The 25,465-nt window shown below is 38.4% G+C and overlaps 1 protein-coding gene across 1 annotated transcript in view; it reads left to right on the forward strand.

Moving 5' to 3' along the window:
• The window catches only part of TRPM6 (transient receptor potential cation channel subfamily M member 6), a 142,416-nt gene that overhangs the window by 103,555 nt on the left and 13,396 nt on the right, over positions 1 to 25,465 (forward strand). Inside the window, 11 exon segments of the mRNA XM_028493867.2 lie at positions 678 to 1,810; positions 1,956 to 2,068; positions 5,864 to 5,987; positions 9,934 to 10,025; positions 11,344 to 11,402; positions 13,287 to 13,312; positions 15,964 to 16,014; positions 18,073 to 18,138; positions 20,350 to 20,633; positions 22,482 to 22,564; positions 23,362 to 23,567. Of these exon segments, the coding sequence (XP_028349668.2) occupies positions 678 to 1,810; positions 1,956 to 2,068; positions 5,864 to 5,987; positions 9,934 to 10,025; positions 11,344 to 11,402; positions 13,287 to 13,312; positions 15,964 to 16,014; positions 18,073 to 18,138; positions 20,350 to 20,633; positions 22,482 to 22,564; positions 23,362 to 23,567 (2,237 nt within the window).

Genomic DNA, 25,465 nt, shown 5'->3' on the forward strand with positions numbered 1-25,465 from the left:
AAGGTGCCTTGTGTTGCTTTTACATGAATCAATGGCTACACATCATAATTTTGGGTTAAAGTATTCAAAGTCATTTAAAAATTTGCCTCGGGCTTTCTCTGAATGTAGGTCTCTTAAAATGGGTTTTGTTTGAAAGTTGGGATGCCTGTTTGTACTGTAGACTTGGAATATTATTCTAAAAGATCTGTAATTTTTTTTTTTCTAATTATGTATTTGATTATTGATTCTGTTCCTATCATTCTAGTTTCTTCCTCAGGATTTCCTTTCTCTACCAAAATAGCACAGTGCTTGACAATAAGAGATATTAAAATGTTTGCCTTGTAAATTAATGAATATATTAATGAATACAAATGGGCTGATTGATGAGATGATTGGAGGGATAACTAACAGGAAGCTGGAAATGTGGCTCTGAAATATTGGAGAGAAATAAGGGGTAGAAATACAATTTGTAATTTTCCTTATTAAGGTGATAGTGGGAATTACAGGAGTGGGTGAGATCACCTGGGATGAGAGTATGTGTTGGATAGAGAAGAAGGCAGGAGACAGACTAAACTTTGGGAAGTGGCTTAGGTGGAGGATCCTTCCACCTAAGGATGGAAGCAGGACAGGAAGAGAGTAAAGCAAGTTCCCACTGGCTTACTGTGTTTATTGGTTTTCTCCCTCCCTTTTTCCCTTAGGGTTACCGAAATGTGCTTCCAACTGAAAGAAATGAATGAAAAGGTGTCTTTCATAAGGGACTCCTTATTGTCTTTGGACAGCCAGGTGGGACACCTGCAGGACCTCTCTGCCCTGACAGTGGATACTTTAAAAGTCCTTTCTGCTGTTGACACCTTACAAGAGGATGAGGCCCTCCTGGCCAACAGAAAGCATTCTACTTGCAGAAAACTTCCCCACAGCTGGAGCAATGTCATCTGTGCAGAGGTTCTAGGCAGCCTGGAGATCTCTGGGAAGAAGAAATACCAGTGTTATAGCATGCCTCCTTCTTTGCTGCGGAGCCTGGCCAGAGGCTGGCATCCCCCACGAGTGCAGACAGGGCCCTTTCTTGAGATTACAGACAGAAAGTTTTCCAATGTAAGAGATGACCAGGAAGAGCAAAAAACAGAAAATAGTATAGTTGCTTCTGGAGTGTCCCTGAACAGGCAGGCACACCCAAAGTATGGCCAATTTCTCCTGGTCCCTTCTCATCTAGAGCAAGTTCCTTATTCTGCAGAAACCAACTTGCCTCTGTCCAGACCATCTTTGGAAGCAGGTACAGATGTGCTGGCAACTGAACATGTCACCCAGAATGAGGTCCCTGTTCACGTGACGTGGCAGACCCCGGTTGTCTCAGCCCAGGGCTCAGTGGTGGAAACCAAGGAGCAGTATGAGTCACTTGCTCAGTTACCAGCCAGACAAGACAAGGGGGAGCAAGTGCTACCCACATTGATTTGCACACCTGCACCCATTAAAGTGATTTCCATCCCTTCCCAAGTCAAGAGCACGCAAACTGGAGGTGGATATGTGAACTGGGCATTTTCAGAAGGCGATGAAACTGGTGTGTTTAGCACCAAGAAACAATGGCAAACCTGCTTGGCCTCCACTTGTAACTGTGACTCCAAACAGAGTGAACAATGTCAGAGGCAGATCCGGGACAGATCCCTATCTGATAACTCAACAAGATTGGTCCAGAGGGATTGCTCAGAGGTGGGACCATGGCTTCAGCAAAACACATCCCTTCGGATCAGTCCCCTTCGTAGAGACAGGCCCTTCATTAGGAGTCAGAGTTTGAGATTGCACAAAGAGGAGAAATTGAAGATCTGTAAGATTAAAAGTAAGAAGTAAACATTTTTACAACCAGTATTAAATTCTTGCATTGCTACCATTCTCATTCTCCCCATTCTGTCAGTCCTTTCTGTGAAACAAAATGGTTCCGCCTACCATCTTACACTTTCTCATGTAAATCATTTCCCTTACAGATCTTTCAAAATCCTCAGAGATAGGACAGTCAAAATGGATCAAAGCAAAAATGCTAACCAAGGATAGGAAATTGTCAAAGAAAAAGAAGAAAACACAAGGACTACAGGTGCCAGTAAGTGTCTTTTATGTTTTTGGCAACTGAGGTAGTATCCTAACTTAGCTTGGTTTTTCTCTATTCTAAAGTGCCACGTACAAAAAATAGCATTGTCCTGGAAGGAATGAAGATGTAAATTTAAGAGTCAGCAGAGTGGATTTGCCACAATTCATTTGTCAACTCATATGTTCAAGGACATTTGTGTTATTTTCAGTTTTTGGCTATTCCAAACAAAGCTGTTATGAACATTTGTGTACAAGTCTTTGTGTGGACATACGTTTTAATTTCTCTTTGGTAAATATTTAGGAGTGGAATGCTAGAGTCTTATAGTAAGTATTTGTTTAATTTTAGAAGAAACATACATCCCCACCAGCTTATGAGTAGTAGTTTGAGAGTTCCGGTGTTCCACATCCTCACCAATCCTTAGTATGCTCAGTCTTTTTAATTTTAGCATATTAGTGGGTGTGTAGTGGTATCTTACAGTGGTTTCGTTTGCATTTCTGTAGTGACTAGTGCTGCTAGGTATCTTTTCATGTGCTTATTTTCCAGCTGTATATCTTTTTTGGTGACATATCCATTCAAATCTTTTGTTCATTTAAAAAATTGTGTTGTGGGACTTCCCTGATGGCGCAGTGGTTAAGAATCCTCCTGGCAATGCAGGGGACACGGGTGCGATCCCTGGTCTGGGAAGATCCTACCTGCTGCGGAGCAGCTAAGACCACGCACTACAACTACTGAGCTTGCGTTCTAGAGCCCATTAGCCACAGCTGCTGCGCCTGTGCACCACAACTACTGAAGCCTGCGAGCCCTAGAACCCATGCGCTGCAACTGCTGAAGCCCATGCGCTCTAGGGCCCACGTGCTGCAACTACTGAGTCCATGTGCTGCAACTACTGAAGCCTACGTGCCTAGAGCCTGTGCTCTGCAACGAGAAGCCACCACAGTGAGAAGCCTGTGCACTGCAATGAAGAGTAGCCCCCGCTCGCAACTAGAGAAAGCCCGCGCGCAGCAACAAAGACCCAACACAGCCATATATAAATAAATAAATAAATAAATAAATAAATAAATAAATAAATAAAATTGCATTGTTTGTCTTGTTAGGTTGCAAGAGTTTTTTTTTTTTTTTTTTTTAATTTTTATTTCTTATTCTAGATATAAACCCGTTGTTGGATATATGTTTTGCAAATATTTCCTCTCAGTTGGTGGCTTGCCTTTTATTTTTCATAAATGTCCTTGGAAACATAGGGCACTTTTATTTTGATGAAGTCCAATATTTGATTTTTTTCTTTCATGTCTATGCTTTTCATATCATATTTAAGAAATTTTGCCAAACCCAAGATCACTGATTTTCTCTTATGTTTTCTTCTAGGAATTTTATATTTAGGTCTATATTTAGGTTAAGTTCTGATTATTTGTTGGTGGTGTATAGAAATATAATATTTAAAATATTGATTTTGTATCCTACAACCTTGCTAAACTTACTTATTTGTTTGAGTAGGGTTTTTTTGTTACTTCTTTAGAATGTTCTATATAAATGATCATGTTATCTACAAATGAAAATACTATTACTTTTTCCTTTCAAATCTGGATGTATTTTATTCCTTTTTCTTGCCCAGTTACATTGGCTAGTACCTCTAGTACTATACTGAATAAAAGTGGTGAAAGCAGGTACCCTTTCCTTGTTTCTTCTCTTTAGGCGGAAAGTATCTAGTCTTTTAGCAGTAAGTATGATGTTAGCTGTAGGGTTTTTATGTGGATGTCCTTTATCAGGTTGAAGAATTTGCCTTCTATTCTTACTTTTCTGAGAATTTTTATTATTAATGGATATTGACATTTGTCAAATGCTTTTTCTGTGTCAACCTATATGGTCAGATGGTTTTTCATTTTTATTATGTTAATATGATGAATTATATTAATTAATTTTATAATGTTAGAAGTAATGTTTAGAATATTAAATCAGCCTTGCTGGGATGAACTGCAACTGGTCATGATGTATTACCTTTTTTAGATGCTGTATTCATTTTGCTAAAATCTTGATACAATTTTTTTGCATCTTTTTTCTTGAGAAATATTTATCTTTAGATCTCTCTTCTTGTAATATCTTTGTCTGGTTTTGGTATCAGGGTGATGCTGGGCTTATTGACTGAGTTGGGAAGTGTTTCCTCTTCTTCATTTTTCTGGGTGAGTTTGTATAGATATTATTTAAATCTTACTTATTTGGTAGAATCAACCAGTGAAACCATCTTTGTGGGAAAGTTTTAACTACAGATTCAATTTCTGTAATAGATATAGGGCTATTCAAGTTATGTGATTCTTCTGGAGTGTGCTTTGTGTCTTTTGAGGAACCTGTCCATTTAAGTTTTTAAATTTATTGGCATAAAGTTTTTATAATATTATCTTATTATCCTCTTATCGTCTGTGAGATCTGTAGTGACATCACTTCTCTCTTTCCTAATATTTTATATTTGTGTTTTCTCTTTTTGTCTTATGATTAGTCTGGCTACAGGTTTATCTGCTTTATTGATCTTTTCACAGAACCAGCTCTTGGTTCATTGATTTTTCTTTGAATTCTATTTCATTGATTTCTGCTCCTTATCATTTCCTTTGTTCTGTTTACTTTGGGTTTAATTAGCTCCTTTTTTGTTTTTGTTTTTTTTGCTAGTTTGTTAAGGTAGAAGCCTTGGTCATTGATTTGAGACTTTCTTCTTTTCTAGTATAGGCATTTAGTGCTATAAAATTCCTTCTAATCAAATCATTGTTCTAGCTATATCCTACAAATTCTGATATGTTTTCATTTGCATTCAGTAAATCTTTCTGTTTATTGTTAGGAAGCCTTAGATCTGAGTTGACAATTCTGCAGGACTTCACTTTTCATGATCTTAATGCCCTGCTTCATTTTTCTGTTCTACATGTATTTTTCCATATAATAACATGTATGCATTTTTCAAAGCACCTCAACTCTTTTTTAGAAAGAGAAGCAGAAGCAAAAAGATAAATATTGAATGAATTATGTAAAATCACCTTTTGGAGGAGAGACTTAGCTTTGATAAAGACTCTTCTTTCAGGGAAAATGCCACGAATTGCTGGGACCCCATAAAGTCTGAATTTAAATAGAGTTATTTTGGAAATAGTTAAAATGGCCAGAGTTAAACTAGACATTATAACTGAGCTCAAGTACTAATAACTTGCATTTGTTTGTTGTCCTGTAGTTTGTCAATTTATCTCATTTCTTCTCTGCCCCTGGGAAGGACATAAGGCAGCCATTATTATTGGCTATCTGTTATTAAGGATGAAGGGAATGGAGCTCATAGACATTACATGATTTGCCCAGTTCATATAGCTTCTAAGTGACAGAGCTAGAATTCTAACAAGTTCTTTTGGATCCAACCCTTAAGTTTTTGTTGTTTTGCTCTATACCAGTAGTTCTCAAACTGTGGTCTCCCATCAGCTTTAGCACCACCTGGAAACATACTAGACATTCAAATTCTCCCTCCCCGCCCAGACCTACTGAATCACAGATCCTGAGGGTGGGACCCAGTGATCTGTGGTTTAACACAGTCCTGGGTGATTCTGATGCACACTCAAGTTTAAGAACTGCTCCCACCCTGGTTCTCAATCATGACTGCAGATAGAAAAGTCACATGGATGCTTGGGTCCTGCCAGCATGAGTGATGGAAGTTCAAAGCTTCAAGGTGATTTTAATGTGCAGCCAATGTTAACAACCACTCCTCTTCAACATAGTACCTCTATTAATGTGATTCAAAACGCATTCAGATTAATGTCACTGTGTTCCAACAAGTGTTTTTCTCTCCAGGTCATAACAGTGAACACCTGCTCTCAAAGTGACCAACTGAACCCAGAGCCAGGAGAAAATAAGATCTCAGAAGAACCGAATTGCAACAAGAACTGGATTCCAGTTGCCAAATTTAGTCAGATAAGTATGTAACAGTCTACACTCTTGAATCCCAAAAATTCTGGTAGTGTTTTCTCAGGGTATGATCTTTAGACCAGTGGCGGTCCCTGCTGTTCTTTCAAGTGGGAGATGAGAGAATGACCACACTCTCTTAGGAAAATAGCTCTTTTCTGCTTTGAGTTTTTATGAAAGGGATGCAATTTCCATTTGTTTAATGGAATAGTTGTCAGAATTTAGAAAAGAAGAATTAAAATTAATTAAAATTTAGATAGTCTCATATTCAGAGCTGTTGAATCTGGATCAGAGAGTCTTTATTTAGTCTGATTTATGGGTGGGGTTGTCTAATTTTACAAATTCTTTAAAGTTCAAGTGACATTGATATGAACCTTTACACAGAATTCAGTGGATTGAGTTGTAGTTGGTTATTTACTACTGCTTACATATAATGTTTGTTCCGTTGGCAAATATCCCTTAAACTTAATCGTAATGATGTTTGTAGAGGATAGAAGACAGATCAATGGGCTAGGAACGAAGACTGTGAGCTAGGCATAGAATGTGAAATAAGCCTGGATATATGAGGGCAGATTATGAATTGAGAGCAATGAACTGAACATGGAGCTTCTTGCATTTGATAATAGGAGAACTTTACTAATTTTTAAACAGAGGGGACTATGTGATTAAGGAGTCATAAATATTTAAAATTATTTGAAATACTAAACTTAAGGTACAAATAGATATTGTATTGAAATCTATGTTACTATGCTTCTTTAAAACTTTGTTTGCTCTATGGTCACTGGTTTTCAACCGAGGGGTGATTCCCCCTCCCTAACCAACAATGTCTGAAGACGTTGTAAGACATTTTTGGTTGTCACAACTGAAGGAGGGGCAGTTGCTCTTGGCGTCATTTTTACATAAATTATTTGTTTTTTAAAAATATATAAAAGATATGGTTGATATAATATTGTATTATTTTTAGGTGTACAACATAATGGTTTGATATATGTATGTGTTGAAAATGATTACCACAATAAGTTAACATCCATCACATAGTTACAATTATTTTTTCTTGTGATGAGAACTTATAAGATCTACTGTCTTAGCAACTTTCAAATATACAATACAGTATTGTTAACTACAGTCACCATGCTGTACATTACCTCCCCAGGTATTTATTTATTTTATAGCTGGAGTTTGTACCTTTTGACCATCTTCACTCATCTCTCTCACCCTCCCATCCCCCAAATTATTTAAGTTCTTTACAAAAAATTTCAAACTGAGAAAGATGGGAGTGGCAGGAGGGTTCTGGTAAAGAATCTCATTTAAATCTGATGATCAGAAAGGAAGAGAAGATTTAGGGAGTTAGCCTGACTCCAGGCGCCTGGCTAATCAACTTGAACCACATTCTGGGTTGAGAATTTTATTTTTAAAAAACTTGTCTAAGTTAAGAATTAATTTAAAAAGAATTTAAAAAAAAATAAAATTTTGAGGGTGGGGAGATGCCCTGTCAGGTAGATCTTTCTAAAAACAAAAAGTAAAGTTCTGAGGAAATCAACTATGAAATGGAAAGAATTAAAAAAAAAAAAAAGGAAAGCATAGTTTGTTTAATTTTAATTATAATACTGTGCTATCATTGAAATCATATTTATCATAATTTTATGATGTTATGAAAAAATATCATACATGAAATTTTTTGATTTTTCTTTTCCAGTAGCCTTTTTTGCATTTTCTGTATACTTTTTTTTTCAGCATAAAACAGTAGGAAAAAAATAAATGGTTATTTCCTACATTTAGCCAGGAACTTTTTTTTTTTTCCACATTTTTATTGGAGTATAATTGCTTTACAATGTTGTGTTAGTTTCTGCTGTACAACAAAGTGAATCAGCTATATACATATATCCCCACATCCCCTCCCTCTTGAGCCTCTCTCCCACCCTTCCTATCCCACCCCTCTAGGTAGTCACAAAGTATCCAGTTGATCTGCCTGTGCTATTCAGCAGCTTCCCACTAGCCATCCATTTTACATTTGGTAGTGTACATATGTCAATGCTACTTTCTCACTTCATCCCAGCTTCCCCTTCCCCCGCTGTGTCCTCAAGTCCATTCTCTACATCTGCATCTTTATTCCTGCCCTGCCACTAGGTTCATCAGTACCGTTTTTTTACTCCTCTCTTATTTGCCTGTTTACCCAACTCATGTAGAAATCCAACTCATAACTCCATCTGCATTATTTCACTACTATTACCCCTCACATTCTCATTTCTCTTGCAGCATAGATTCCAGTTCATTACAATACCCTTGAGAATGCTCTTTACATTTTTTTAATACAAATTTATTGGAGTGTAAATGCTTCACAGTACTGTGTTAGTGTTTCTGTTGTACAAAAAAGTGAATCAGCCACATGCATACACATACATATATCCCCACATCCCCTCCCTCTTGAGCCTCTCTCCCACCCTTCCTATCCCACCCCTCTAGGTAGTCACAAAGTATCCAGTTGATCTGCCTGTGCTATTCAGCAGCTTCCCACTAGCCATCCATTTTACATTTGGTAGTGTACATATGTCAATGCTACTTTCTCACTTCATCCCAGCTTCCCCTTCCCCCGCTGTGTCCTCAAGTCCATTCTCTACATCTGCATCTTTATTCCTGCCCTGCCACTAGGTTCATCAGTACCGTTTTTTCAGATTCCATATATATCTGTTAGTGTCAGTTTCATTCCTTTTTACGGTGGAGTAATATTCCATTGTATATGTGTGCCACATCTTCTTTATCCATTCATCTGCTGATGGACATTTAGGTTGCTTCCATGTCCTTAAAAAAGTAAAAATAAAACTACCATATGCTCCAGAAATCCCACTGCTGGGCTTATATCCAGAGAAAACCATAATTCAAAAAGTTACATGTACTCCAGTGTTCACTGCAGCACCGTTTATTTACAATAGCCAGGAGGTGGAAGCAACCTAAATGTCCATCGACCTGGGCACTTCTATTCCTACAAAAACATAAGCCCCACGAGAGCAGGGACTTGGCTGCCTCATTCCCTGTGGTATCCCCAGAATCTACACAGTGGCACGGGGGAGACGTGCCAGGAATGTGTATTGCAGGACAAAATGAATTGAGTACCTATAAGGCCTTGTATACAGAGACAGACATTGAACTTAGGTTTGAAACATGAATGTTTTCAAAATAATTTCTTAAAAGCAATCGTGTCTGCAAATGCAGAAAAGAGAATGTGTCATAAATAGATCAGATACATATTGCTTTACTTAGCCTTAGGTGGCAGGCGGACGCGCAACCGCTGCGCCACCAGGGAAGCCCCAGGGACTCTTAATAAGTATTATTCTCAGAATGAATCCAACCAGATATTTATTAAATTATTATTGGGCACCTGCTATGTGCCAGTGACTCTGTAAGTACCAGGTATAAAAAAGAATAACAGCAATGATCCTTGTCAAGATTTTTTTAAGAAAAGGATAAAAATTAAAACTATTAGCTGGCATTCTTTTCTATCTTTCTTTTGTTTTTGTTTTGTTTTCTTTTTTAAGTAGCCTACTGTAATGCCTGATGCAGTTGTTAAGGAAGAATTCCTAACAATTTGGACCTCAAATTTCATGTATTTTTAAATAAAGCATGGATGATAGGGTGCAGGGGAAGGTAAGTGTGCAAAAATTACTAAAGGTGTTTAATAGGAGGGCAGGTCAGGGATAACTTAATTCTTTGATAGAGAAGTATAAATTGTTATAAATGTAAAGGTAACTGTTGAAGAATAGAAATAGGGTATATAGCTCTCAACCACTTGAGTAAAACTCAAAAAGGACAAAGGAATCTTGGTAAAACTTGCTAAAAAGAGAAAGAAAACCCTATATTCCAATTTAGATGAATGCACAGTGTTCAGATCTTTTATTTGGAACTGTGATTCAAGTGTAACATGTTTTCACGTATTCTCTATTTTTTTCCTTCCTTTTAACAAGGTCTAGAATCTTACATATATCAGAAAATGAAAAATAGAGAAACTGAACGGCATTCTGTACAAGTCAGTGATTATGTAAGGCAGTCTCAAGAGGTAAAAACATTTTATTTGATATTTTAAAAGCTCAGTTTCTCACCCTTTGTCCCCCCACTTTATTCTTTCCTTGTTGTTCGCCTTTATGCAATTTATCCACCCAGTAATTTATCCTGGGTATTTTTATCATGAAATTGAAAGAATTTAGGAATTTTTGAAACTGTTTTCGCATACATAAAAGTTGCCATGTGGAAGAAAAATAAGGTATTTTCAATACACTTTTAAGAGGTAGAGCTAACATCAACATATAGAATCTACCGGGAGACAGATTTCAGCCTGATTTGAGAAGGAATTTTTAGCAGTTGGAGCTTTCCAAGGATGGAATGGTTTATTTCTTGAAGTAGTAAGTGCCTCACTTAGTGTGGTTAATTAAACAGGCTAAGCAAATGTCTTTGCAGATGTGTTGGAGGGGATTTGGACATTGCAGGGTAAAGGACTTTCAGTGTTTCTCTACCACTGATTTTGCAGTCTGTTTTTCTTACCATTTGCAAACGTGCCTGTTTTATTGCCATCCATGAGGGAAGCGTGATCTAGTTAGACTAGCCCCCAAAATCTAATCTTGGTCTTGGTTTGAATATTACCTCTATGTCCTTGGGAACTATATGAATGTATACTAAAAACCTCAGATGTTCTTGTAGGAATGCAATCTGTGAAAGTAAAATATAAGACTACTTGAAGGTAATTGGAGGCAGGGACCTGTCTGCCCTGTCAAATCCTGGCTCTGTCACTTCCTAGGTTTCAAAGCTATATACATCAATTAACCTGTGAGCTTCATTACCTGTATCTCTAAAATGGGCTTAATGCCATCCTTATGAGACGGATAGTGGATAACAAAAATAACACCAATGAAAATGCCTAGAGTAATGCTTGGAGTATAGAAATAGAATGAGATATATTCACGGTAACATTCTAAATAATCATCAACTGAAACAATCTGATGATAGGATATAATAATGTAATGTTCAATGTTTCCTGTCAACTTTGACCTTCTTTTCTTCTTTCATGTCATTAACTGATGTTATATGTTCACTCTCATTTTTGTAAAAACCGTTATGTATTACATTTTCTCTTTGATGTCCCCATAAAAATAATTCTTTCCGTTAAGGTCAGTCACCACATTGAGTTACTCATATATTGTGCTAACATTATGCATCTTTCTAGCTTGAGCCTTGCATGTTTAGTAAGAGAAATATTGAGCCTAGAGGAAGGGAAAAAAAGAACTATACCCTCCAAGGAGTGTATTCTGCAAATGTATTAGTGGAAGCTTGGGGTGGGAGAGAGTTGGGTGAACATGTAATGACCTTTCCCTTCTGCCCAGGATCTAAGCAAAAACTCTTTGTGGAATTCAAGGAGCACCAAGGTCAATAGGAACTCTCAGTGAGTATTTCTAAATGTCTGTCTTTAAGCATCTTTGGCTTTTATTTTTTTTAACCGGATTGGGAATAAAGGTTTAATTGGGTCAGAAAAGGAGAAAAAAAAAAAGTGTGTGTCCAATGACAGTATTTTTCTTGTGTTAGCAAGAATGAAAATTATTTATTCTCCTAGTTTTCCTGTTTCTGGCAACAAGATCTCACCTTAGTGCCTTTTAAGAATATAATGATACATGTACTACTGTAGCAAATTAACCATTTGTCTTTTTTTTAAATTTAATTTAATTTTTGGCTGCGTTGGGTCTTCGTTGCTGCACGCGGGCTTTCTCTAGTTGCGGCGAGCGGGGGCTACTCTTCGTTGTGGTGCACGGGCTTCTCATTGCAGTGGCTTCTCTTGTTGCAGAGCACGGGCTCTAGGCGCACGGGCTTCAGTAGTTGTGTCTTGTGGGCTCTAGAGTGCAGGCTCAGTAGGTGTGGTGCACTGGCTTAGTTGCTCCGTGGCCTGTGGGATCTTCCCAGACCTGGGCTCAAACCTGTGTCCCCTGCATTGGCAGGATTCTTAACCACTGCACCACCAGGGAAGTCCCTAACCATTTGTCTTTTTAGTGTCGAAAAAGCACACATGAAATAATGAGTATCATATATTTTCTGATAGATGAGAGTGAAATTTGCATTAAAAAGTAGGAATAAATTTGTCTTGACTGAAAATAAAAAGACTTAGAATGAAGACTAAATAATTTTTTTAGTTTTTTTTTTCAAAATTTTCCTTTTAGTTTATAAGATGGATCTTTTTGGTTTCTCCTTAACATCCTAAGTGTTTGTCAAAGCAGTAACAGAGAAAGATTTGAGAAGGATTGAGACAGAGAGAAAGGAAGGCAGGGCTAGAGAGAGGAGATAGAGAACTTACCTTTTTACAGGCTTGAGGTTCCTCCTAGACTTTTATTTATTCACAGAAAATTTGAAAACCATTCAAGCAAAGATTATTCTGTTTGTAGTGTTTTATGGACTTTTCCAGTTACGTCATCAAATTAACCATTCTTAGAGTTATAGGAGCAGAATTCAAAAGCATCTGTACTCTACAAAGGGCCCATTGATGCCAGGCAGGTGGAATATGGAGGTCAGTTTGCAGTCAGCTCTGTTTGAGATGGCCTTTTTTCTGGAGCTCTCAAGGTCTCTCTGTGCAAGCCTGCCTCTAGCCTTAATGTGCACATGAGTTTCTTCTCCCAAAGGTTCAGTAGTTTGTGCTCATGCAGAGTAGTGGGTTATTGCAGCATGAAATTAAACAATAATTGTAATTGTAATTGCTTCCCCAAGGACCTTAAATACTGGAGATATTCTTCGAGTGTATTTATTCCAACTTGCCCATGGCCACTTGTGCACTTGAGCAGGGCATGTAACAATTTAAAGAGAGCTAATTTCAGCCTGTGAACATTTAGGGGCCATGTGGGCTAATGAAACTGATTTGTTGGCTTGTCCAGAGATATTCACAGACTCATTTGTAGGCATCTGCTTTGCATAGTTCAGGAAGCCTTTAGTTTAATTGATCCAGAACAACACAAACACAGTTAAATCTTATATATGTTTTGTGATCACATAACTAATTAGAAACAAAAACCAACAACTGCTTTTCACTTAGCTTAGGGCCTACTCAGTAAATTAATTACATGTATATCTGGTGCTCATTCTTCTATGAAAACAATTGTAGGGTTGTAAACTGTTTCTCTAAAGGTAGGGGTCAAATGTAACTGATACTCTTCCTTCAAAGTAATATATACACAAGTATATACATATATACTTATAGATTGTATTATTACTGTTTCACACACTTTTCCTTTCTTTGATCATTGAAAAATTTGAAGCATTATCTAAACAACTTTAATTTTTCAAACAGGTTGAGAAGTTCAAATGGAGTTAACAGTAAGTTTTTATATTTTTATTTTTTCATCTTATCAGTGGTGAGGTTTACTCTCCTGCAGTCTCAGACTTTTATAGTTCTTGAAATCCTATTTATGATTTTTGTTTACTATACAAAGTAGCAAGTTCGGTAGAAAAGTAGAAAGTTGAATGTCTTTCTCCAGATAAATCAGGAGTGATGTCTGGTTTAAAAATTTTTGTTACCTGTTTTTGACTGTGATTTTCTAGTTTTCTCTGTGAGTGAGGGTATAGCCACTGAGCTCATTTAGACTGTTCAACAACTCTTACTGTCATCGTTTAACACACTGCTATTTAAGAACCATTCATAAGATTGTATGTGGATCTCCTTTCCTATATGTCTTCAGTGGGACTCCCTGCCCCAAGTGACTAAGTAGGACCAAGCCTACTTTGGTGAGACACCTCCCTGGTGAAGCCACTCTCATTAGCTACTTTCAAATTTCATCACAAACTGTACCTTTCCATCTTTCTGACCCCTTGATACAGACTGGGCACCTTCATCACTTATGTGATGAAGCCACCTTCAGTGGCTTCCCATTACCTATAGGATGGGCTGCAAATCCCTTACTCTTTCTCAATGCTCTTGAGAGTCTGGCCCCAGTCCAAATTTCCAGGCTCATGAATGAGCCCTTTTATGCAATATTTCTTCCATGAAGAATGTGACCACCTAACTATTACCCTCCCCATGTGGTGTCTAGAAGGCATCTTCAAATGTGGAACAAAATGTTCCACCTCCCTTCTCTGCCATCTCAGGAAATGACAACTTTATCCTTCCCATTGCTGAGGCCAAAGTGTTGCAATTGTACTTGACTCCCATTTTCTCACATCCCCACAGCCAACCCATCAGTAAGTCTTTCAAAATATATTGAGAAGCTGATCACTTTGCTACCCCCACATTATCACTTTTCACCTCTTCCCTGGATTACACGATGGCCTCCAAACTGTTGCTCTATTTCCAGAGAGCAGCTGGAATAACACGTCTAAACTCAAAGTCATATTGAGTCACTCTTCTGTTCAAATGGTGTTCCAGCTCACTCTGTAAAAGCAAAGTCCAAACACTGTCTACAAGGCTCTATTGATCTGCTCCCCCTCCTTCAGCTCTCCCCTCTCGTTTGCTCTCAGCACAGTCCACTCTGGCTACTCTCTCCTCCTTAACACAGCAAGTATGGTCCTACCTCAGGATGTTTGTACTTGCCATTACTTCTGCCTGGAATACTCTTCATTTATCCATATGACTCACCCCCTCTCTTCCTTCGGGTCTTTGCTCACATTTCACCTTATCAGAGAGGTCTTTCCTAACCAACCTATATAATATAGAATAGTAATGTCCCTGTCTCCCATGCTTCCTAACTCTCTCAATATATATGTAATATACTATAATACTATATATTTACTTATTTATTTCCTATTTCCCTTTCCTACAATGTAGGCTTTATCTGTTTTCATTACTGCTCTTTCTCTCGAGGATAGACTAATACCTGGCACATAGTAGGTCAATAAATATATGCTGAATGAATGTGAACAAGATCTCACAGCTGCTTAAGTGGTGAAGCCAGGATTGAAACTCAGTTTTGTCAAACTCAGATGCCCATACTCTATTTCACATTGTTTGTCTATGAAGATTCCCTAAGCCTTTATTTACACCTCTATTATATTACTTAGTAAACTGTATTGTGATTATAGTTTCATGTATTTCACATTTGTTTTTCTCTAAGGTGGGAGCCACATCTTATTCACATCTCTCATGCCTAGCATGACCCTTTGTGGGAGCTAAACACTTTTTTTTTTTAAATTATTGAATGGAACTTAGAAAGGAACAGTCTTTTTTGATGATCTTACCTTTTACCCAGCACCCCCAAAGGGAGGGAGTTTCTTCCCTTCCTTATCCAGCAACAAGAAGCCAGAGACATCTGTGAAATTGGGCTCATTATGCTGCTTCCTCTACAAGGTATAAAGTAGTTCCCACCATGAGACTAAAGTTCTCAACTTTAATTTTGATTTTATGAAATGGCAAAACTGTTGCAAAGGATTTCTCTTGAGCCTTGTAATTTAGGACTTGAGCAGGTAGAAGAGAACCAGTTAAACTTGCAAGAGGTGTTCCCAACACACAGTCCGTCTGTAACCAAACAAATCCCTTGCTGTCTCATTCTCTGCCTCCTTCTTTGTTTCTCTTATATTCCTCTTAATGTGTTTTCATCATTTTGTTGTCATTTTAAGTCAGTGAAGTAGTGTGCTAATAACTTGGTATTAATAATGTCTTTATGTGGGTACTGCATCTTAGTAGGGAGCTCAGAGAATTGTGCTTCTGGGATGTCGTGCACTGTGATGGGCAGCCGAGTGCTTTCTGCAACACAGAGGTGTAATTGGTTCAAAGGAAATACATCTTTGAGGCTAATATTACCTGTCTTTCTTCAATTCCCTATATAAATATGTTTGGAGACATTGCATTGATTATTGGAAGCTGTCAGGATACCATGCACAATAATGTGGTTAAAGAATATTAGGCAATCTTTTTCAAAAACTGAGAAGCCATTCTGATTAACCTGTTCAATAATAACTTTGAAGGCAATATATTCATAAGCATGTATTTATCTCCAGCCAAGTAATTAAAATGCCAATCTTCTCTGTAATTTCAGAAATCTCATCCACCTTAAAAAGCCCTCAAGAGTCTCACCATCATTATTCAGGTAGGATGCCTGTGTACATAGACATGTCAACGGAGCTAAACGTCTGTGATTCTGCATTTGGAAACAGAAACACTGGTGAATTTGTGGTGTTGATATGGCTCCAACTTGAAAAGTTGTTGTTTACTCTGATAAGAGAACATTCAGATTTCTTAACTTGGGAAAACAAGTTTTTAGGATTTAAGAGAATTTGGATTTTTTTTTAAAATGAAAAAAAATGTGTGTAGTAGTAAGTTCCAAATTGTAAAGAGGAAAGATGACCTTGAGATGTGAAAATTCCTTACGAGGTCAAAAGCCAGAGATCTTTGTATTTTGGACTGGAGAGGAGACAGGCCTGAGGCTAGTCCTCTGAGGAAGGGTTTTGCACCCTCACTGGGCCCTCAGTGAGGGTAACCACTGAATGAATGCCAACCCCACAGGGTAAATTCAACAAAGACACCTTAAGGGATGTTATTAAACAAGATGTCAAGGGTCTTGACTCTCTTAAGCAACATCACTTCACAGTGATTCAGTTGTCTTTCTTTCAAAGTGGGAATAATTGTACTTGCCCTTCCTGAGGAAAAATCTGCCAAAGGGCTAGTTGAGAATAAAGAGGGAAACACTTTGAAATGCAAAGCAGTATAACAACCAACTGGACTTGTGCCATTGGGTGGTCTTTTGGGCATCGTTGCTCTCAGTATTGGATTAGATAATACGGCAAGCTTTTTATATAATCTGAAGCTCAGTACAAGAGTACAAGTGTATTGGTGTGATAATTTTCGTTATTATTATATCAAGGTCATGTGCTCAGGGTCCAGTAATAGGCTACCTTATCCTGAATTCTCCTCTGTAGTGAATAGTGTTTCTGTGGATTTCAGAAATCCAGGCTCTCGTAACTGGGTCTTTCAGCTCAGCAGTAATCCATTATTTTGACTTCAGCTGTCAACTGAAGAAAGTATCTGGTGAGGAACACTGTAACTCACATCGACTCTGATTTGTTAAGATACAGCTCTTAACAGGAAAATGCAGATCACTGCTTCTAATTAAAACTGGTTTTTAGCTCTCTCTGGGAAAAGAAGATGAACTCTGCAAAATCAACAGTAGATGTCCCCACAGTCCGCTGTGCATTAGATTTGATCTGGAAAAGAAAAACCAGAAAGACCACAGATTAAAATGCTCTTTAAAAGCAAGTTCCACATCTGAATGGATTAGTATGGTATTTGGTATTCAGGAGAGTGGAGGTAATAGTGCTACCTCAGAACATGTTATATAATCTCATATAATCTATTCCTAAGACTGGGATAGCCTTCCTGTTTAAGGCATAGTTTATTTTAAATACTGTATAATAGATAATATTTTTTTTAAGATTTTTAAAAACAATTTATTTATTTTTGGCTGTGTTGGGTCTTCGTTTCTGTGTGAGGGCTTTTTCTAGTTGCGGCGCGTGGGCCTTTCACTGTTGCAGCCTCTCTTGTTGTGGAGCACAGGCTCCAGACGTGCAGGATCAGTAGTTGTGGCTCACGGGCCTAATTGCTCTGTGGCATGTGGAATCTTCCCAGACCAGGTCTCGAACCCCTGTCCCCTGCATTGGCAGGCAGATTCTCAACCACTGTGCCACCAGGGAAGCCCCAAGAATTTTTTTTTTTTTTTTGATGTGGACCGGCCCCTCACTGTTGTGGCCTCTCCCGTTGTGGAGCGAGCACAGGCTCCGGACGCGCAGGCTCAGCGGCCGTGGCTCACGGGCCCAGCCGCTTCTCGGCATGTGGGATCTTCCCAAAACGGATTGAATTTGTTACAGTATTGCTTCTGTTTTATGTTTTGGTTTTTTGGCCCAGAGGCATGTGGGATCTTAGTTCCCGGACCAGGGATTGAACCTCCACCCCTCTGCATTGGAAGGTGAAGTCTTAACCACTGGACTGCCAGGAAAGTCCCTATAGATAATATGTTTGATAAAAGAAAAAATAAAGGGTCTTTGAAATAAAATATTTTAGCATTATATGAGTATATTGATGTGGGGGAGGCTTTCTGTAAATTCAGCCCACTGATGCATACTTAAACTAGTAAATCTGCTTTTGTTTGCAGCCATTGAAAGGAACAATTTAATGAGGCTTTCTCAGACCATACCATTTACACCAATCCAACTGTTTGGTGAGTGCCATTTCTACCTTCTTGAGGTTGTGCCAGGGCAAAGGCATAACATCTGAGTGAGTCATAGGAGAAACCATTTTGCATAATTTTAGCTGCAAATTTTCTTTTGCCCATGGTTGCAGTTTAGTGATATTAATTTCCTAAAATGGAAAGTCTTGTTAACTGCCCAGCTGGTATCTAGAGTCAAAATCTGATATACTATGGGGATGGGACCTATAATGAGCAGCAGTTGGGGAAAAAGCAATAACGTTGCACCTGGCATTCACCGATTTAAGGCTGGAAGTAAGTAGAAAAGTAAAGAAACAACCAACCATGCGTAATAAATACAGAAGAAAGCATTAAACGTCAATACAGTAGAAGCTAATAGACATCTAAAGAGAAATACTTTGTATATCGCTTTTTATTTGTTTTGTTTTTGTTTGTTTTGTTTCATGTAAACTAATTGCTCTTAACTCAGAGAGCAAATGTAATTTTTAAAGGCTGGAATAGTAAGGAAAAACAAGGTCGCAATAGCCAAGGCTACCGGTGTTTCTCTGTCCTGCCAATTGACAAAATAACGAGGGTCGCCACACTGTCCCAGATCTTGCTTCTCCTCAAACCCTTCACATGGGGACAGATGAGGTGGCTTCTGATCGTCGATGCAAATGCCTTCTCCTTCCACTTGGCTCCATAGCTGGTTTTACAACTCGGTAGCTCTGTTTCAGATCCTCTAGGTAATTAGAACTCTAAAGTGGCATTTATCTGGGCACCAAGAATACATATTTCAAAACACGTTACTAAGCATTACCTAGACATGTTCTTTGGTAAGCAATTAAATGCAAGAGTGAGCGAATAGATTCTTTTCTTGGTAAACCAGTACAGTGTTTATAAGAAAAGCCATTTGAAGCTGAGGTGTAAGGAGAAAATTAAATACAGGCTGGACAGAAGTTGTATAGAATGTGTCACTTCTGTTAGGAAGCATTGCGCAATATATTAGGTGGAGTCTAGGTTGAATAAGAATGGCTCCCTGTTCAACAGCCTAAAAGTGGAAGCTGTAGAGCAGTTAAAGAACATTTGTGTGTAAAATCTTTGAAGTGGGATTGGGTTTTTCTCCGAGGGTCTACTTCACATTAGCCACGTTAACATATCTAATCTTTACAACAACCCAATGAAGAGAATGTTATTTTCACTTCCATTTTACTGGTGAGGAAAGTGAGGCTTTAAGTAACTTGTCCAAAGGCACAAAGGAAGGAGGGAAAGGCTCTGGGGTATGACTTTGGTTCTAACTTTAACTGGGTTAAAACATGCATTCTCAGTGGGGTAATATCACCCCCAAGAGAGCAAAAACATCGTTTTATTTTTATGTGTAAAGCACACACACAAACACAGAGTACATACACATAAACAGTATATCTTTGGTATTACAATGTCAGGGAAGGGGCAATTAGGAAAAAAAAGTCTAAAACAGCTCCTAAGGGGGATGATAATAAACACAGGGTTAAACTATCTCTTTAAAAGTATGCTAACACATATATATGGAATCTAAAGAAAAAAGAAAAGAAAATGGTCAGAAGAACCTAGGGGCAAGACGGGAATAAAGATGCAGACCTACTAGAGAATGGACTTGAGGATATGGGGAGGGGAAGGGTAGGCTGGGACAAAGTGAGAGAGTGGCACGGACATATATACACTACCAAACATAAAATAGATAGCTAGTGGGAAGCAGCCGCATAGCACAGGGAGATCAGCTCGGTGCTTTGTGACCACCTAGAGGGGTGGGATAGGGAGGGTGGGAGGGAGGGAGATGCAAGAGGGAAGAGATACGGGGACATATGTATATGTATAACTGATTCACTTTGTTATAAATCAGAAACTAACACACCATTGTAAAGCAATTATACTCTAATAAAGATGTTTTTTAAAAAAAAGTACTTGTCTTTAACAAAAGAAGCATAGCCTTGCTACTCTGATTTTATTTTTGTCTAGTTATAATTTATAATAAGAATAACTTAATATTTTTGTGACATCTGATGCTTTGTTCATTCTCCCCCTCCCTCTTTACTGGACTGTAACATGGCCAGATGTCTGTACTTGCCTCTGAACAGATGAAATTCCCATTCCCCTCTGATCCTTTGAGAAACTGAACTGATTCTGAGTTGATATTTAGGACGCCATTCGTGTCACAGACATGGGTCTCATTGAACCCCTCCCCTGCACTTCTCTTTGCCGCAGGAGAAGAAGTAACAGTCTACAGGCTGGAAGAGAGTTCCCCTTTGAATCTGGATAAAAGCATGTCTTCTTGGTCCCAGCGAGGGAGATCTGCAATGATCCAGGTGTTGTCCCAAGAGGAGATGGATGGTGGCCTCCGCAAAGCCATGAGAGTCATTAGTACCTGGTCTGAGGATGACGTCCTCAAGCCGGGGCACGTTTTCATTGTGAAGTCCTTTCTTCCTGAGGTTGTGCAGGCATGGCACAAAATCTTCCAGGAGAGTACTGTGCTTCATCTTTGCCTCAGGGTAAGTCAGAGACCCAGAGCCAAGATGGACAGGTCGAAGAAAGGGGATCTGGCTCTATCCTGGTCAAAGGCCATTATCTTTTTTTTTTTTTTTTTGGTGAATACTTCCTTTATGTATAATATTCATATATCACAGATCATTGATTAGGAAATGTCAAATACCATTGATATGATTAGGGTAGACATACACACATATTGATATATATACACATATATATATGTGTATGTTTATATACATATGTATGTATATATTCACACACATTCACCTATAAAGCCAACATTTTACCTAATATGCAAACAGAGGCACAGCCATCAAGGTCAGAACAAAGCAAGAATGCCCACCATCTCCACCACTATTCAACACATTACTGGAGGTATTAACCAGCTCAATTAGATAAGAGAAAACAAAAGTATAAAAACTGGAACAGAAAAAGAATGAAAACTAACTCTATTTGCAGATGATATGATAGTAATGCTAGAAAACCTGAAGAACTAGTGATAAAAACAACTCAAACAATAAAAGAAATCAGCAAGGTGGCAAGGTTAATAAAATTAACACACCAAAATTAATAACTTTCATATAAACAAATAATAACTAGTAGAAGATATTTTGGAAAAGAAAACCTTGTTTACAATAGCAAGAAATTGAAAATGCTTAGAAATAAGTGGAATGTGAAATATTTAAAATCTATATGAGGAAAAATCACTCCTGAAAGATATAAAACTAAATTTGAACAAAGAGAAAGACAATCCTTAATCTTGATTAGGATGTTCCAACATCATCAAAATATAAGTTCTCTTAAAGCTAATTTATAATTTTAATATTATCCCAATGAAGATTAGCAGATACAAACTACTATATATAAAATAAACAAAGTCCTACTGTATAGCACAGGGAATTATATATTCAATATCCTATAAAAAGCCATAATGGAAAAGAATATTAAAAAGAATATATATGTGTATAATTGAATCACTTTGCTATACACCTGAAACCAACACAATGTTGTAAATCAACTATACTTCAATTAAAAAAAAATCCCAATAAACTTTTTTTTTTCTGGAGCTGGACACCTACTTAGAAAGAAGGGGAAAAAATAAAACATACGTGCATGTATCTGCTTACTCTCGCAAAAGGAAACATAGGAAGGTTAAACCAGAAAGCAGTGAAATAGATTGCCTAAAGGGGTGTGGAGGTGGAAGGCAGGAGGGAAGAGGAGATTAAGATGGAAAAAATAGTGGGAAGAGGACACTTCTCTGAGTATGCCTTTTTAATTTTTTAAATATCTTTATTGGAGTATAATTGCTTTACAATGTTGTTCGTTTCTGCTGTACAACAAAGTGAATCAGCTGTATGTATACATATATCCCCATATCCCCTCCCTCTTGAGCCTCCCTCCCACCCTCCCTATCCCACCCCTCTAGGTGGTCACAAAGCACCGAGCTGATCTCCCTGTGCTATGCAGCTGCTTCCCACTAGCTATCTGTTTTACATTTGATAGTATATATATGTCCATGCCACTCTCTCACTTCATCCCAGCTTCCCCTTCCCCCACTTTGTCCGTAGGTTTGTTCTCTACATCTGCCTCTTTATTCCCGCCCTGCCACTAGGTTCATCAGTACTGTATTTTTAGATGAAGGCCATTATCTTCAACACAAAGGATAGTCTATTCTTTTTTGGAGGTGGTGGTATATTGTTATTTTTGGCTTTAAGTTTTGGAGTGGGTAGTGGTGGAAGCTGAATAAGGCTGAAAATCACACTTGGGAGGCCTCTAGTAATTCTGTGATCATTAATTAGTAGGCATCTGATAGTAAACCAATATTTTTATCAATGTTCCCTATTTTGCAGGAAATTCAACAACAAAGAGCTGCTCAAAAACTGATCTATACCTTTAACCTGGTGAAACCACAAACCATTCCCTACACTCCAAGGTGAGGAAATATTGGCACCCTGGCCCTTCATCTTATGTAGAAATTTCTGTCAATTTCTTCTCACCCCTGTTAGTCACGAGAAATACCAGACCCACAGGGAAGTTCCCCATGACCTTAACTTTGGTTTCTTCCTTACATAGTTCTCGGAGACGGTAAAAAGAGAATTAGACATCCTAGGTATGTTTTGGCTTAAATTGCTGAATTTATGTGAGTGGAAAAGAGAAGATCAAGCAGAGGCCATGACTAACCTCTCAATTACAAAAGCAGGCAGATATCCCGGGTGTAGTTACTAATGTCCAGAAACATTATGGTAGAAAAACACTTCTATTTTAAGTTATCTTAAAATAGTTTCTTTTAAGAAACTATTAAACTATTAGTTTCTTCTGTTATCTTACAGAAATTAGGAACCTTAAAGGAGTGAACACTTGTTACTTTCACTTGAGTGTTTCCATACACTTGTATTCATTTAGCAAGACAGATCATAGTTTGGTGCTGAGGACTTACAGTAAAGTTTTACTGTCTCATTTACAAGGAACTTCATAGAGCAAGACAAGAAAAGTTGAATCCAGTACTCTTTGTAAAAGAGTTCCTCAGAAAGAAGGGAGGTGGGTAAACATGGGGAAAACTCCCAGTCTTTGCATTCCATTCTTTCAGTAGAAAGGCAAAGGCATGTGCATTGAGGCTGCTGGGACTAGAGTTAGGTCATCTCCCCTGGTGCTCTCTGTTCAGTAATATAAGTCCCACCTTTGCTGCCTTTCGGGGAATCAATGGCCTCTTCCCACCCTCCCTCGCCATAGGTTCCTGGAAGTTTTCTTAATCTACTGCCATTCAGCCAAGCAGTGGTTGACCATTGAGAAGTATATGACTGGGGAGTTCCGGAAGTACAACAACAACAACGGTGATGAAATTGCCCCCAGCAACACCTTGGAGGAGTTGATGTTGGCTTTCTCTCACTGGACCTATGAGTATACTCGGGGAGAGCTGCTGGTTTTAGATCTGCAAGGTGATTGATAGCTGAGGATTTGATACAACAAGCATGAGGCAAAGTTCAGGAAACAGTGACCAGGGATTGCTTTCTCAATGTCATTGTCACCTACATTTGACCCCAGCTCTTTCTTTACTCAAAGCCATAGTTAAGGTCTTTCAGTGGAGATATTCCTTGGCAGTGTGTACTTTTTTTTTTTTATTTAAAACAGGAGATGGTATCTGTTTTCTGAATTTATTTATTGTTTGTGGAACTGTTCTAAGTGGGAGGAACCAGACAGGTGTCCCGAGAGATCATGCAAGAACCAGGATGGGTAATGTATGGAGTTGCTCTATCTAGCTTTGAAGGGAGGTGGCACCATTTATTTCAGAGACATTGTACAGTGATGATCATGAGCACGTACTGTGCTGTTTCTCACCTAGATCAAGAGAAAAATATAGGCAGATGCTTAGCTGCCCAGAATTTAAAGTTATCTAAAATGTTAATCTAAATGGGGAATGAGTTTTATACCCAATTTTCCAGTGTTATGGCTTTTCTTTGAACTTATGTTTACAATAACACTTAGACATGCATTTATACACACAGGAAAGTTTAACCTCTGGTCATTTTTCATGATTTTGAGCTCAATATTTTAGCAGTTTATAGTTTAGCTTGTTCTCTTTGCTGTGTACCTTGATATAAGAGTTCACAAAAGTATAAACTCAGTCTGTGAAAGGCAACTCAGTGCGCTCTTATTTAATGGAAGCCTTTGATCAATGCATCTTTCTACTATCAACACCTCACATGTGACTTATAATCCTGCAGCACGAAACAGAGTATCTCTAGCAGGCTTTCCTTGCAGGGACAGAACGAAATATGTATTAAGGTCAAAGTTTAGTCCCTGGGCTCACTGACTGGGGCTTTGGTTTTAAATAAGGGATTTAGCCCAGGCACTTTCATAGAAGTTATCTCATTTAATCCCAGAAGCAGCACCTTGAGGTAGATATTATGGGGACTTTAGGCCCAGAAAGTTTAAATAACTTGCCCAAGGTTGCACAGCGGCTTAAGCGGAAGCCAAGATGCAGACTTAAGCTGGTTTGACCATCCATGTTCTTTCCTTTTCACTGTTCTGTCTTTTATTTCTCTATATGTTTCATAGCCATAGGACATTACCATGTTCTGGTTCATCTAAAATGATAGGGCCTTTTTCTTGTCCTCTCTGACTTTCCCATGACTTTCCCATCTCTCCACACCTGGGATTCTGTGCTGAAAACCAGGCTTGGAGGATGGAGACAGTCGAGATGAACAGGCAATCCTGGGACATCGTGAGCAATGTACACTAAGACTGCAAACCCCTTTTTTTTTTTTTTTTTTTTTTTGCGGTACGCGGGCCTCTCACTGTTGTGGCCTCTCCCGTTGCGGAGCACAGGCTCCGGACGCGCAGGCTCAGCGGCCATGGCTCACGGGCCCAGCCGCTCCGCGGCATGTGGGATCTTCCCGGACCGGGGCACGAACCTGTGTCCCCTGCATCGGCAGGCGGACTCTCAACCACTGCGCCACCAGGGAAACCCGCAAACCCATTTTGATTGAAATTTCTGCCACATGCTCAAGGATGTATGTATAAACACTTTTCAAACTACACATAAGTCATTCTGTCCTTTCAGATTTATGCTGTTCACAAGGTGTGAATTATATTTCTAACCCTCAAACACAATATTTTAGGAAGCAATATAAACAAAGTTAAAACAGTCAAGATGATTGTGCTTTTAAACCAGCAAGTATAGTATGATCCATTTAAACCCAGCACACTGATGCCCAAGGCTGCTTTTGTAGCTCATGTTGGGGAAAGGTTGATTGTTTTCATCTATACTTGAGTGTCTGTGCTTTGAGTTTTGGGTGGAGATGTTTAAAAAGTAAAAAAACAAACAAAAAAACAA

Source organism: Physeter macrocephalus, chromosome 9 (assembly GCF_002837175.3).
Source record: "Physeter macrocephalus isolate SW-GA chromosome 9, ASM283717v5, whole genome shotgun sequence".
NCBI lineage: Eukaryota > Metazoa > Chordata > Mammalia > Artiodactyla > Physeteridae > Physeter > Physeter macrocephalus.